This window comes from Mesoplodon densirostris, chromosome 3 (assembly GCF_025265405.1).
Source record: "Mesoplodon densirostris isolate mMesDen1 chromosome 3, mMesDen1 primary haplotype, whole genome shotgun sequence".
NCBI classification, from domain to species: domain Eukaryota; kingdom Metazoa; phylum Chordata; class Mammalia; order Artiodactyla; family Ziphiidae; genus Mesoplodon; species Mesoplodon densirostris.
The window spans coordinates 154,847,246-154,861,435 of NC_082663.1; the positions used below are offsets into that span (position 1 = coordinate 154,847,246).

General features: G+C 50.7%; 1 protein-coding gene across 11 annotated transcripts in view; it reads right to left on the minus strand.

Annotated features, from left to right (window-relative positions):
• The window catches only part of FAM193B (family with sequence similarity 193 member B), a 31,618-nt gene that overhangs the window by 5,418 nt on the left and 12,010 nt on the right, over nt 1-14,190 (minus strand). For 5 of the 11 annotated variants that reach the window (XM_060094888.1, XM_060094894.1, XM_060094893.1 and 2 more), the window contains 5 exons: nt 11,906-12,148; nt 10,862-11,090; nt 9,268-9,655; nt 6,463-6,664; nt 5,312-5,551 (listed from right to left, as the gene is read on the minus strand). In XM_060094888.1, the coding sequence (XP_059950871.1) occupies nt 5,312-5,551; nt 6,463-6,664; nt 9,268-9,655; nt 10,862-11,090; nt 11,906-12,148 (1,302 nt within the window). Of the gene's footprint in view, nt 1-5,311; nt 5,552-6,462; nt 6,665-9,267; nt 9,656-10,861; nt 11,091-11,905; nt 12,149-12,269; nt 12,572-14,190 lie in introns of those variants that run through there. The other 6 variants (XM_060094897.1, XM_060094895.1, XM_060094889.1 and 3 more) reach the window with 5 other exon arrangements.

Sequence of the window (14,190 nt, forward strand, 5' to 3'; positions counted from 1 at the left end):
TCGTGCCCCGGTCTGGGAAGATCCCACGTGCCGCGGAGCGGCTGGGCCCGTGAGCCATGGCCGCTGAGCCTGCGCGTCCGGAGCCTGTGCTCCGCAACGGGAGAGGCCACAGCAGTGAGAGGCCCGCGTACCCGGGGGGCGGGGAAGCCAACGGGAACGAGGTGGTAGTGGTGTGCTAGGGGCCAGATGATTTCACCATTTCACCTATTTCCAGGTGATTTGGGAATGGAGAGGGAGAAACAGGATGAGAAAAGCGAGCAAAGAGGTCTTGCGACCACCTCAATGTCAACTTAAAAGGGTGACCCTGTGCCCCAGTGGGCATACATTTATTTATTCTCTCATCTTTTTAAAATACTAGCTCCACAGCTGACTAGGACCACAACTGTGGGACCTTGGACAAATCACTTATTCTCCCTGAACCTTAAAATCTCCATTTTCAAATTTGGGAGAAAAACTGCCAACCTATATACGTCCGAGGGTCACTATGAGGACATCTGAGTGGGTGTGTGCCCCTTTGCCTGGGCACTAATAAGGCTGTGCCTTGGCAATGTGGTACTCAGGTGAGGAAGAGAAACAGTCTAGAGCAGCTGTGTGCCGTGGAGTTCAATGCTACAGAGCGCTGAGGCCATGGGGATGGACAAAGAACTGGAAGGCCCTTCACTCTGCTCCTCATCCGCACCAGGACAGCTTTGCTTTTATTTGTTAGGAATTGAGGTTCCATGGAAGATTTCAATTGCAGAAAAGAGTTTTGCTGCTCTACAAAAGACTGAAAACTACTGGTGTAGAGGGAGTGACGTGGAATCATGTATAATTTGGTAGTGAGAGAAGGAGAAAGCACAGAACCACTCATTTTCTGCTATGTACCATGAGCCTGGTACTTCCCCATGTTGTCTCACTTAATCCTCACAACTGCCCTTGCTGTGTCATTATCCTCAATTAATGGATGAGGAAACTCGACTTTGGAAAGAATAAGGAACTGGCCCAAGATTACATGCTAATTAAGAGGCAGAGTCGGGAAAGCACACCCAGGGGTGACCTTCAGAAGTTCTTATGTTTTTCAATATCCTTTGACAATCATTTTTTGACTTGTGACTCTATGAGGCACTGGGAATTCAGCCATGTGTGAGACAGTCTGCTCACTGACTTGAATCTGTCAGGGGAGATGGACATGCAAACAGGCTGTTTAATTCTGAGTGCCGGTGACAAGAGGTACAGGGGAAAAAGCACAGAGTGCTCTGGGAACCCAGACTGGGCCATCAGGAGGTGGTTGCCAGAGAAGGCAGTATCTCACTGAGCACTGAAGGGTGAACAGGATTATCCTGGGAAGTGTGAGACAAGCACTTTCTAGACAAAAGGAAATAGAAAGGCTGGGAAATGGGAACAGGCGAAATATTTAGGGAATGCAAACATTCAGAGGGACAGCTGGAGCACAGATTTCTTCTGGTGGGGGGGAGTGGGCAGGAAGGCGATAGGGGCAGACTGAGAGATGAAGCTGGAAAGCTAAGCAGGGGCTGGATCCTCAAGAGCCCTGCAGGCCATGCTTGAGCCTGGATTTGACCCTAAGGGCAATGTTCAGCCACTGAAGGCTTTTTAAGCAGTGGCAGTAGGGTGTGAGCTACTTGGGAGGTAGCACGGCCGGGACTTTTGGTTACCGGTGGGGAGAGAGAATGAGAGGAGTCATGAAATCAACATCAACAACCACTACCGCTGCTGCAGCAGCTACACTGACCAAGCGTTCACTCTGCCCAACCTTTCTGTGCATCACTCCATTTTATTCTCGCAAAAGCCTTGAATTAGGTTCTACGGTTATTCTCATTTTATGGAGGAAGAAACTGAGGCTTAGAAGTTAAGTGATTTGCCCAAGGTCATACAGCAAGTATGGCAGAGCCAGGTTTCAAACTGGGGTCCAATTCCAAGGCCCGCTGCTCTCCATCACCATGATGTAGTCCTCCCAGGATGACACCTGGGGTTCTGGTTCAGGCAACTGGGTGGATGGCAGTGCCGTTAACTAGACAGACAACGGAGAAGGAAAAGCAGGCTCTTTGGACAAAGATGACAAGCTCAGTTTGGGATATGCTGAGTTTGGGTACCTGCGGGCCATGTGTGAGGAGGTGCCCAGCAGCAGTAGATGTCACCATGAAGCGCAGGGAGGAAACAGGTGGACATAATGACCTGGGAGGCAACACTATCTAGATGGCTCTTTCCCAGGGACCTGTCCTCAAGGGGGAGGGCCAGGCAGAGGAAGAGGCGCTCACAAAGGAGACAGGACAGAGGGCAGAGAAGTGAGAAATGTGGAGAATGTGGCCTCCCCATTGCCCTTTCCCCACCCCCACTTGGCTGAAGTTGGAGAAGCCAAAGAAAACAGTGTTTGAAAAGGAGAACAAACGAAGTGTGAGATGTTGCCTAGTGGAAAAGAAGATGGAACAGGAGAGAATGATTTGGCAACAAAGAACTCATTGGTGGCTCTGTGGAGCAGTGGAGGTGGAAGGCAATTTGCAGTGAGCTGACAAGTGCAGAGTAAATGCAGATGACGTTTGTTCTGTGATGAGGAAAGAGACTGGGGTGGTGTGAGGTTGTACGCTCAAAGGACAGTCTGCTTTCAAAAAAGAGAGCACTGGGCACAGTGAACTGCTCACAGGAAACAGCCCAGCAAGGCTGGAGCCACACAGCAGGAAGCTGGTGTTAGACTGAGGAGGCAGGAAGGACTGCACAGGCCTTAGGCAGGAAAAGGGCTAACTCTTCCCTCATGACAAGAAGGAAGTCTGCAGGTGGGGTGGTGAGACATTGAAAGAGTTCCTGTCCACTTGGTTTTTAATCCTTGTTGAAACAGTAAGTAAGGTTATCTGCCAAAAAATAAGGTGGGGGTGGGGAGAGCCTGGCAGTTGGAGCAGAATGGAGGTCTGACAAAGGGACTAGGGAGAATGGAAGTGACGAGGAGCCAGAAGACTAGAGAGCAGCAAAGTGGGGGCTCAGGCACTCGGGAGACCACTCGGCCTGGGTGCCACAGATAGATTCAATCCAGTGCCTTCCTCAAGGTGTAGAAGGGGAGAGGCAGGCTGGGGTCGAACCCAGGACTGTGGTTTTTCTGAGCGGGTGTAAAGGAAGGGCAACGGGGCAAGGAACTAAGAGGACTGGTAGGAGAGTGAATGAATGATGGTCAAGGTAAGGGAAGGAGGACAGGTGACAGTCTTCAGTGGATGAAGAGGAGTGGTGGTGGGAGGCTGCAGATGACACAGCCAGGGGTTGGTTTCAAAGGAGCAAGGGTTAGGACATGAGAGAGAGAGAGTGTGTCATGGTCCGGAAATTGTATGAGGGAGCAGAAAAATACCCAGCTTTACCTGTCTCCCCAGGTGGGTAGTGGGTGGATGGTTCTTGGTGGAAGCTGTGTTTTTGATAGACTGTAGTTAAGTCTGGGAGGTGGAGGAGGGGTACTGGGGAGGAGGTTGATGTATAAACAGATAATGGCCATGATCGCTAGTTACAGGATATCAGAACTACCCGCCTCTGTGTTGTATCTTGGCCTCTAGACTGGGCAGGGCAGACAGTAGCTGTGCAGAAAGTTTCTGAACGAGTAGAGAATGATAAAAGGCAGACTAGAGAGACGTGCGAGGTGCAGCCGTAGCACAGCGGAAGATATTACCTGAGGAAGACTGCAAAGAAGGAAACATGTGAATTGGGCTTGGGAGGAGGTTTTCAGAAGGAAAACGAGGGGGCAGACATGAAGGAGAAAGGATATCCAGGCATAGCGATTTATGAAAAGCACACCAGGCCTGGGAACTGTGAAGCGTCCTTGCTGGGACCTAACTAGGAACCACTGCCTTGGGAGGCCAGGAAAGGCCAAAGAGACCACTGCTGCCCTCTGCACACTTCTGGCCAGGCAATGCTGGCTAGGAGAAAGAAAATGCTGACCATTTTCTGAAGGCAATGGTGGGACCACTACTTCAGGCTGCAGGGAAGGGGTCCTGGTTTGTCCTTTGGTTTGGAAAAAGATGGAGAATCATTGCTGCTTTCCAGAGCACCAGGGCTGTTTGACCACCCAGGACCTGGAGCTAGCTAGTCGTCAAACCCATTCTCTTCGGCTGAGCTCCTGAGTGTGGCACTGTGCAGACAAAGCTGAGGGCAGGCAGGCCAAGAGGTAATGAGGTGGCAGGGGATGAGCCATCAAACTCTGGTGCTCGCCTGGCAGCAGGGTTGCCCAGGAACAGCTCCCCTGGTTCTATCCTCAGCCTTCTGGGAGGAGCTCACTCAGCCCTCAGGCTGGGTCATTCCCATGGCTTCAATTACATCCCCATGCCAGCAACTCCCAGCCCCACACCTCCATCTCCACTTGGACGTCTCATGAGAATCTCCGAGTCACCGTGTCCCAACTGAATTCCCAGTCTTCTGCCAATTCCACCCTTGCTCATTAAAGGTACGCCATCCTGACAGTCACTCTAGCAAACACCTGGGAGATAATCCCTAACTCCGTCACCTCCTTGTCCTGCAATCAGGTCACCTGCCTCCTCTGAAAAACCCATCTCTCTTGCTCCAGGCCCATTATCAATCATCTCTCCCCTGGTTCTTGGTTCTCCAGCCTGGAGTATCACCCCGCCAGGCTACCTTCCATACTGCCACACGGTCATCTTGGGATGCAGATCTGGCGAGTGCCTTCTGTGATTAAAGCCCTCCAGCGACCACCCCACCCCCCGCAGTTGTAGGATCAAGTCAAAGCTCTTCAGCAGGGCCCAAGAGGCCCTTCTCTCACCTCCACTATCTCTCCTGCTTCTCTTGGGTTTGAGCTCTGGCTTCACAAAGGTGCTGTGGACGTGCTATTCCTGCTGCCAGGAGGGCCCTCCTGATGAATCTGTACTCACTCCCTACAACTCAGGTCCCAAGCCAGCCTCGTGGTACAGCCATTTCCAGCACGCCCAGGCAGGACGGGGGGCTTCCCTCATCCCAGCACTTGTCACACACTAACGTGCTTGTCCAGTTTTGTGTCAGTCTCTCCACTGGACTGAGTTTCTCCAGGGTGAGAACTTAACTGCATCATATTTTAGCTCCCAGTATTTGCAGAAGTGTTTGCTGAATGAATACCTGACTGAAGCAAGTCCTGGGCTTTGAGGAATCCAGCAAGCGGCTTCTGACGCTATGACTTGTTTTTCCTCCAATCACTGGCCCCCAGGCTCCCTCACCCTGATGCCTCCCAAACTTATTCAGACCTTCCCAGAGCAGAGAGCCGCCAGCACCATTCATGCCCCAAAAGTCCTGGGGGTTGGGGCGAGGGATTCCTCGGGGAGAAGAGGTGGTAGAGCTGGGCTCCCGCCACACCCACCTTCTTTTTCAGTTTGTGCCGGGCCCGCTTGGCGGCCCTGGCGCTGTTGGGGACTTTGGGCTCCGTGCTGTTGATGAATTCCAGCAGCTCATCCACATCTCGGTGGTCCACGGCGGGCTCCCCAGGGATCCCGCCCAGGGCGCCCCCCTTCATGGGCAGCTCCTCTTTCCGCCTGGTCAGCCTTGAGCGGAGCTTCTCTCGGATCTCGGTATAATTCCGACTCGTCGGGGCAGCGGGTGGCTGGGGGAGGGGGAGGTGCTGACGTTACACCCTGGGCCTGGGAAGCCCGTAGCACTCCCACCCGCTGGCACCAAACGTGGTGAGAAGCGAGACAACTGTTCTTTCTACCACAGCCACTAAGGCCAAATGGCTTCACCCTCAGCCAGGCCCGGAGCCAAGGCAGTGGTGGGTGGAGGGAGTGAGAGGTACGCAGCAGTGCTGGGAGCACAGTGACTTGGGAGCCAGGAAAGCAGGTTTGAGCCCAGGCTTTGTCACTCAGAAGCTGTATGACCTTGGGCAGGTTCACCGAGCCTTTGTGAGCATCAATTTTGTCATCTCTAAAATGAGGATAACAACCGCTAGCTCAAAGGTGACCAGCAATGTAATTACTTTCATTTCTTCTGTCCTCAACTGCTCTCCCTTAGCCAGCAGCCCTTTCCTCTTCACCTTATGAGACTTCCGAACTGCCTTCTCCCCGTCCAGAGACAGCATGTACTCTGCTCTGAGCCTCCTTCCTGGCACCATCTGTGTTCACTACCTGTCCCTCGGCTGGCTCTCACACTGGGGACTGAGAGCCTTTGTTTCCACTCTGCCTTCATCATGCACAAGCCTTCACTTCTCTGTGATTACACACGTATACATACTCATCAGAATCATAGCTTTCCTCTGCCACCTCCTTTCTTTTTGCCTAAGGAAAAAAAGTGAATCTTAAGAGAAACCGTGAGAAGAGCAAAGGCAGCAAAATGTTGAGAAATCTCTACCTCACCAATGTGCTGTGAGGATCAAGCGAGTGGACACTGGTGTGAGGACTCACAGGGTCCAAGCGCAATTATTAGCCCCATGAGCAAGGGGGCCTTGGGGAGAGCAGGGTGCTCCTCTGGCTCCCCTCGGCTGGCCACAAGCCCGCTCTGGCCTGGGCAGGGTTCACTCACCGCATTGTGGCCGAAGAACTCACAGTAGCAGCAGTCACAGAACTTCCCATCTCTCTGGTGGGTGGAGGATGAGGTGCAGGAGCTACGCTCTGAGCTGCTGTCCTCTTCCTCGCCCAGCCCCTCGTCTGCCTCGCAGGGCTGGGGCAGCTGGCAGGTCAGGCCACTATGGGTAAACTTGTGCCCCTTGCACCCAGGGTCCCTGCTGATGGGGGAGAAAGACAGGCCCAAAGGTGAGGAAGGGAAGGGCAGGAGCAGGCCACAAGGAGCCCAGGAAGCATCCCCATCATCACCTTCATCTGCCTCATCCCACAAAAGCCAAGGCAGTCAGACCAAATCAGAACCTCACAAAAACAGGGCAAACACTCTCGCTGTCCCTCAGGGCCCAGCTCAATGGAGCTATTCTGGAAAGGTTCCCTGTGCCTCCTGCCCACGCCTACCATGTGAGCCTCCTGGACTCTGAGGACACCAGGTATACCTCTATCCTACTATCACGCTTTATAGCGATGGTCTGTTTACCCATCTTTCTTTCAGACCAGAGTGTGTATTCCTCAAGAATAGGGACTATGCCACTTCTATTTTTGGGTCCCAGTGTGTAGTATAACAACCTTGTACACAGTAGGTGCTCAGTAAGTATGTGTCTGAACAGATTAGTAGACTGATGGCTCCCTGGAACATCCGAAGGAGGTCAATGTCCTTTTTTCCGTTTTGTTTGTTTTTGGCCATGCCACGCGGCTTGTGGGATCTTAGTTCCCTGACCAGGGACTGCACCTGGGACCCTGGCAGTGGAAGTGCCGAGTCCTAACCACTGGACCACCAGGGAATTCCCTCTAAGGTCCTTATGATTGAGTCTGAATCACTGGGCAGAGCTGCCTTAGCCATGGGGCCTTCAAGTTAAGAAAGCAAATGTGCCTTGTGGACCACAGACTCTAAGAGCTACTATTTGCGCCAGATACTGTATACAGCATATTATTTCTAACAATCCCCCAAATCCTGCAAAATAGGTGTTGCCATCCCCACACTGCAGTGGAGGAGGCCGAGGCTCAGGGCGCTTCACGGCTCTTTGCCCAAGGATCAGCGAGGACTCGGTCTGTGTACACAGCTCACGCTCTCTCACCGCACTGCTCTGCCTCTGGATTTCTGGAAGCATCCTGTAATAGAGACTGTTTTCCCAGGGTAAGGAAGAGACAGGTCTGCAAGGTCCCAGAACTGGAGCCAGAAGAGTCAGAACCCTGGGTTGGCCATGAGCAGTAGGAGTGCCCCAGGGCTAGGGCCAAGGGAGGCAGGAGGAAGGGTGGGGCAAGGAGCAGGGGTGGGTCAACACTCCTACTCAGCCTTGAAGCAGTTACAGAAGACAGACCAACCATCACCCTTCTGCTTCCCATTAAGAATATAGGAGTAAAATTTTTGAGGGGGCGGGGAATGAAACAGGAGGGAAAGGGGCAGGGCACAGCCTTTGAAAGAATGACATAGCCCAAGGACATGACATAAACTGATTAGAATCAAATGGGTCCAAGATGGCACACAAGTCAACTTCCACTAGACCTGGAGCCTCTGTATATGCTTACTGTAACAAATCAGCAAGCTAAATGACACACCCACAAGCACCGTAACAGTTCCAAGATGGACCAAAAGGATCAAAGAGTGGGCTGTGGCCCAATTCCTGGAAATCCCCGCCCCTTCCCAAAAGAGCTGGAACACTCCTCCCACTCATTAGCCTATGAAATTACCCACTCCTATAAAAACTGACAACTCCCATACCCTGGTGCCTTTCTCACTTTCTGAGATGGGACGTGAGGGAGGTTCCACGGGGAAGGAATCATTATCAAGGTGCTTAGAGGACTTTCCTGGTGGTCCTGTGCTTAAGACCCCATGCTTGCTTCCACTACAGGGGGCATGGGTTCAATCTCTAGTCAGGGAACTAAGATCCCGCATGCCGCCAGGCGTGGCCAAAAATCACACACGTGTGATTTACAATATAAAAAGATAAATCTATCTTCTCCAAAAGATTGTATCTTTCATATATATATTAATATAAACTTTCTCAGTGCTTAGAGTTACTTCTAGGAATCTATCTTAAGGACAGAACTCCTGACTCAAACAGATTTGTGTGCAAGGATGCTTATTACAGCCTAGTCTATAACAGTTAAAAACTAGAAATGCCTAAATATCCAGGAATAGGGGAATGATAAACTATGCTAGAGCTGTACAATAAGACATTTTGCGGCCACTGAAAAGTTTTCTGAAGAATTTTAACTGGGGAAGTGATCATGGTATAATGTTAAAAAATAAACACACAAAAATATATAGAATGTGGACCTCGTTTTGTTATTTATATATATTATTTATATATAGAAACATCAGGGGACTTCCCTAGTGGTCCAGTAGCTAAGACTCCGCACTCGCAATGCAGGGGGCCTGGGTTCGAATCCTGGTCAGGGAACTAGATCCCACATGCCACAACTAAGAGTTCACATGCCACAACTAAAGACCCTGCATGACACAACTAAAGATCTTGCATGCTGCAACTAAGACTCAGCGAAGCCAAATAAATAAATATTAAAAAAAAAGAACATCAAGAAAAAATGTACTGCAGTGTTAAAGTTTAGGTTGCCAGGAATTTTATACATTTCTAAATTTTTCCAAGTTTTTAAATAATAAACACATTATTTCTTTTATAATTGAACTATGGAAAAACCATAAACAGTCTACCCTTTAATTTCTATCCCAAAGGTACCCTTTGCAAAGTCTCCCAAAACTCTTACGTTCAAGCTGTCAGGGAGTTTGCTCTTTGCACCACTCACTTACCTGTGAGTGCTAGTGAGCTGCTGAGAGCTGGGTGGTGGGAGGAGGGGCCCGCTGCAGTGCCCGCTGCAATGCCCACTACAGGGGTGGCTGCAACCCGAGAATGGTGGAGGCATCTTCAGGAGCGGCATGCTAGTGGAGGGAAGGTGGGGGCTCTGACATGGCCCTGGGGTGTGGGGGGCAGCAGCCACGGCAACAGGGCATTCTGAAACCTGGGCAGGGAAAGGTGCTGCCGGGGTGGTGGGCAGCAGGTGCGAGTGGGGTGGTGAGCCAAAGGATCCGGGGTGAGATGGGATCAGCAGCGCTGGCTGGGGGTGGTGGCCGGTGGGGCTGTTAGGTGGAGCAGTGAGGTCTGAGTGCCGGTGGTGCTCCGAGATGGGGAAAACCTCACCTGTGGGCGGACGGGGGAGAGAGTTGTCAGTGGGAGCCCAGATCTTGGGAAGGAAGCCCAACGACTCATTGCTGCAGCATCCTGCTTACTGCGACCAGAGGGAACATGCCTGGGCACAGCCTTTCAGCATGGTGGACTTGTGAGCTTTCGGAAAAGCCCAGCAGTACCTTGGGCTGGAGAGATTTCTCTTCAGGCAGCAGCTGGACAGGCTGAAGTCCAGGCCTGAGAGAGAAGGCACCAGGAATGCCAGCCCCACGCAAGGCCACAACACCTCTGCTGGCATAAACAGGGGATACATGTTCTGTCTCTCAGCGCCTCTTTAGGACCTGCCTGTCAACAGGCATTCCTCAGGCCCAGGGCAGGATCTACAGAAGCCAGTGGAGCAGCAGGTTGAGGCTCTGCCTCTGGGCCACGTGGACTGAGGCAGCCAGGGTATGCCAGACCCCCGGGTGGCCCCAGATTTCAGAGGACAAGTGGGAAGAGGCTTTGATGACTCTCTCTGGCTTATGTACCAAAATAACTGGAATTACGCATTACTCAACTCACAATTCTGGGGGCAGCACCCCTTTGAAGAATTCAGGTCCTCCATTTAGAAGCAGACAGTAATTCGTATTTACACAGTACATCAAAAACCCAAGATTTTTTCTTTGGGTCACTAAGGGTTATCTCAGGGTCTCGAAAAGGCTTACACAGCTGCAAAACTGGCTAATAATCAAGGCAGCTCACACTGCCAATCTCTTGTGGATGGAACTGCAGTGCTTTTATAAAAGCACCCATCCCCTAGATGGAGAAAAGGAGGCACCCAGGCCCTCTGTGCTGCTGCAGGAGTCAGGTGATCCGATTCCTAATTCCCTAAAGGCCCTTCCAGACTTCACTTTCTGTTCAGCCAGTGCTTACCAGGTCCCCTCTTGGATCCAATGGGAACAGCTATCAGAGCCAGTCCTGGGGAAAGGATTCCCACCAAGACAGTCAAGGGCTAGATTCCCTGCTTGGCTTCCACCAGAACAGCTCCACTTTTACTTATTGGGTTGGCCAAAAGAGCTTGTTCAGGTTTTTCCATAAGATGTTATGGAAAAACCCAAACGAACTTTTTGGCCAGCTCAATGTTTTAATAACCGATCTTCTGATTTGTTTGAACAAGCGGTTAGGAAAACAGAGCTCTCTCCACTTATGGGGCCTGGCTGTCTTCCGAGCTTGGAGACTCACCAGGGATGGAAGGAGGACTCCCGAGTGAGCTGCCTGGCATGGCCCCACTGGAGTGCGGGGAGTTCCAGAGGCCCGAGAGCTTATGTGCTGACAGGAACGAGCTGGGATCCCAGTCCCCTGAGTTCCCATGGCAGGAGGAGGACGAGGATGAGGACGATGAAGAGGACGAAGAGGAATGAGAGTCACCCCCACAAGACTGCGATTTGCAGGATGTGTGTGACAAGGAGATCTGGGGAAGGAGGAAGAAAAAGGCTCATGGTAAAAGAGGAAACATCAGAGCTAACCCTTTGCTGCCTCAGCTTCCCCAGGGATACCTCCTCCTCCAGGCCCCCATGCCATGGCCAAAGCACAGTTCCCACAACTAAAGGTGCAAGGGCAAATGTGGGCCAGGCCTTTGCCAAGAGGGGCTGTGGTGCTCCCACTGAAGTATGTGGATATGATGAGAGAGATTCTGGTAATAGCAGAGACTGCCTGTCAACTGTGGGCCTTTGGGGAGTCCTGATTGCTGGCAAGGAGAGGAACAGTCTTTAAATTAGGAGTCCTGAAGCTGAACTGATTCTGGGTAAAAGAGAGGGGCTGGGGGGAATAAGAAAACGAGGAGTCCGACCTCTGTGATTCAGGAGATGGCACTTAGCTCCTAGGCGTCTTGGAAGCCTTCTAACGGAGGCACATTGCAGACCCTCAAACTGACCTTTGCCCTCCACGTCATATCGGTTGGCTTTTGAGCTGCCAGAGAGCTGAAGGCAGCACAGTCACAGGGGAGGGTCAGGATCTCAATCTACCAGTACATCGGAGCCGGTCCTCACACTGTGCACTGTCCTCGGGGGCTGGTGGGCTGCCTGAAACCTCTCTTTTCTTCCCCCAGATGCGAACCCAAGCTGCTAATGCTGTGTGGATGCAGCCCAGCAGCCTCTCGGCACCTGGGCGTAGGTGCTGCCTGAGGAGAGCCACCTGAGAGGACAAGGCAGCTACGGCTCAGCAGCCTGACTTCTTTGGGCAGGCAGCGCCCCTGCATTCAGGGACCCCTCCTCAGCGGTTACCTACCGCCACTGCATGTTCTCCACCTGTCTGCCTTTCATCTTCCTCCATGCTCTTTCGGCAACTCTGGCAGACCCATAGAGGCATCTCGCCTAGGAGATTCTTGACGAGCTTTGGCATGAAGTCAGGGGGCAGCTTCTCACCCTGCAACACCAGTCCATTTTGGGAAGGGCCTTCTTCCCAGCCTTTGCGTTCCCGGTGACACAGCAGGCAGCAAGTCTGCACAGACTGGCTGGAGGTGGGGGGAACCTGTCCAACAGACAGAAATAGGGTTTCCCAGAAGGGGAAGGGCTCTGCTTAGACATAATATTAACAATACTAATGATGTCACTTATTACATGCCAGGCACTGGGTTAGGCACTTTATTTACCTAATTTTAGTCCTTGTAACAGCTCTGCAAACTAGGTGTTTTCATTCTTCTCTTTTTTTTTTTTTAAGAAGAAACCGATTTCAAGAAGTTAAATAAGTTGCCCAAGGTTATAGAGTTAGTGAGTGGTTGAACTAGGATTTGAACCCTAGTGAGGCTGACTCCAAAGCTCATGCTCAAATGCCCTAATGCCCCAATGTCCCCAAATCTTGAAGGTTAATGAGAAGATGGCCCTTCCTTCTCTGGCATGTCTGGGAGACGCCACAATCCTTGGGTGTCTGTGAAGTCTATAGACCAATCCCCACCTGAAAGAAAAAATGTTTCAGTTAACGCAGTTTGGGGGAACATGCAGGTTTCCTGAAGAGCTGCATAATTCCATTAGGATCACAGCAGCATTTTGGAGGAGCCAGTCAAAGAGTTATCAACTCAGTTGAAAACTGAGTTGGAGGGTAAGGCAAACCCTGGTGCTTCTGAGAGACAGTGAGGTATGGTGAAAAAACCCTGGGCTTTGGGGGTCAGACTGACACACATTCTAATCCTTCCCTGACCACAAATTAGCTGGGTGACCTTGAGCAAGTTATTGAACTTCCTGAGCTCTGATTTCCTACCTACCTTGCAGAGTTGTTGTGAGGGTTGGTGCCTAGATAGGGAAAGTGCCTAGCCCTGTGCGTGCCGATAGCATGGTCCCAGTACACAGTAATTATTATTTGGATTTTGTTTTTCCCTTCTAGGACAAACTTCACCTAGAAATATAAGTCTATAGGTTTTCTGTCACATTGAGGGGTACTGACTGGGAGACTGATTGTGTCTAATGACTCCAATTAATGGCTTTCCTATATCCTGCAACTTTGTACTATAGTCCCTTCTCACTCTGACAGTCATGTCACTTTCTTCAGCCAACGGGATGTTAGCAAACATGCTGCCAGCATAAGCTTGAAAAGTGTGTATGCATTTCTACTTGCCTCCTTGCATGGCTGGGCTTGCTCACTCTCGCACCCCTGTCATGCCATGTTAGCATGACCAGGCTAGCTGCTAGAGGGATGTGAGAGACATGTGGGGAAAACTGAGTCTTCCCAGCTGATTGGCCAGCAGATCAGATACACGAGTGAGCACAGCTGAGATCAGCCAAGTAGGCCCCAATCAGCAGAAACACCCAGTCAACCCAGAGACTTATGACAAATAATAAATAGTATTGTTTTAAGCCACTAAGTTTTGGGGCGGTTTGTTACACACAGTAGTTAACTGATATACCTTCCAAACTTATCCACCACTAGGTAATAGGTATTTGCAAAGGCCTAAGCAAAGGAATTAATAAGAGTATCATTTTCATCCTACCAATAAAATAAATGGCATCATCTTTTTCGAATAAAATCACCTTCTCACAATAAGTTGGCATCAGGGTATCCTTAAATCTGTAATGTTACAATTACACTGACCTGGGTCCCTGGTTTCTAGAAAAAGAAAGGAATCAAACAGTAGTACCAGGAGCATACTGAAACATTTACGGAAGTACAAGGACCTTGGAAAAGAGTACCAGAGAGAGAGAGAAAGAAAGGAATCTTACATATGGAACTCATAGGAGATGTTGCCTAAACAGTCTGTGCCAAGGGGACATTTCAGTGAGCAAGTCAGCTGCTTAATGGCAGATGCAAAAGAATATAGGCTTCCAGAACCCATTGGTGATGAGTATCTCATGGAAAGGGTGGAAGGCTGATGGAGAAGTACAATGTTCAGATAAGTTATGGCAAGGAAAGCCTTTCTGAGATGTGTACCCAGGTAACTTTCCATAGCTACAAAATGCCACAGTAACTCCAGAAGGAGGAGGTGAGGTCAATGCCCAAGTCCCTTTCCCTGTGAGAAATAGAAAAGTGACCATATTTTTAAGGCAAACACCAGGACGTGTAATTTTACTACAATGGAGTTA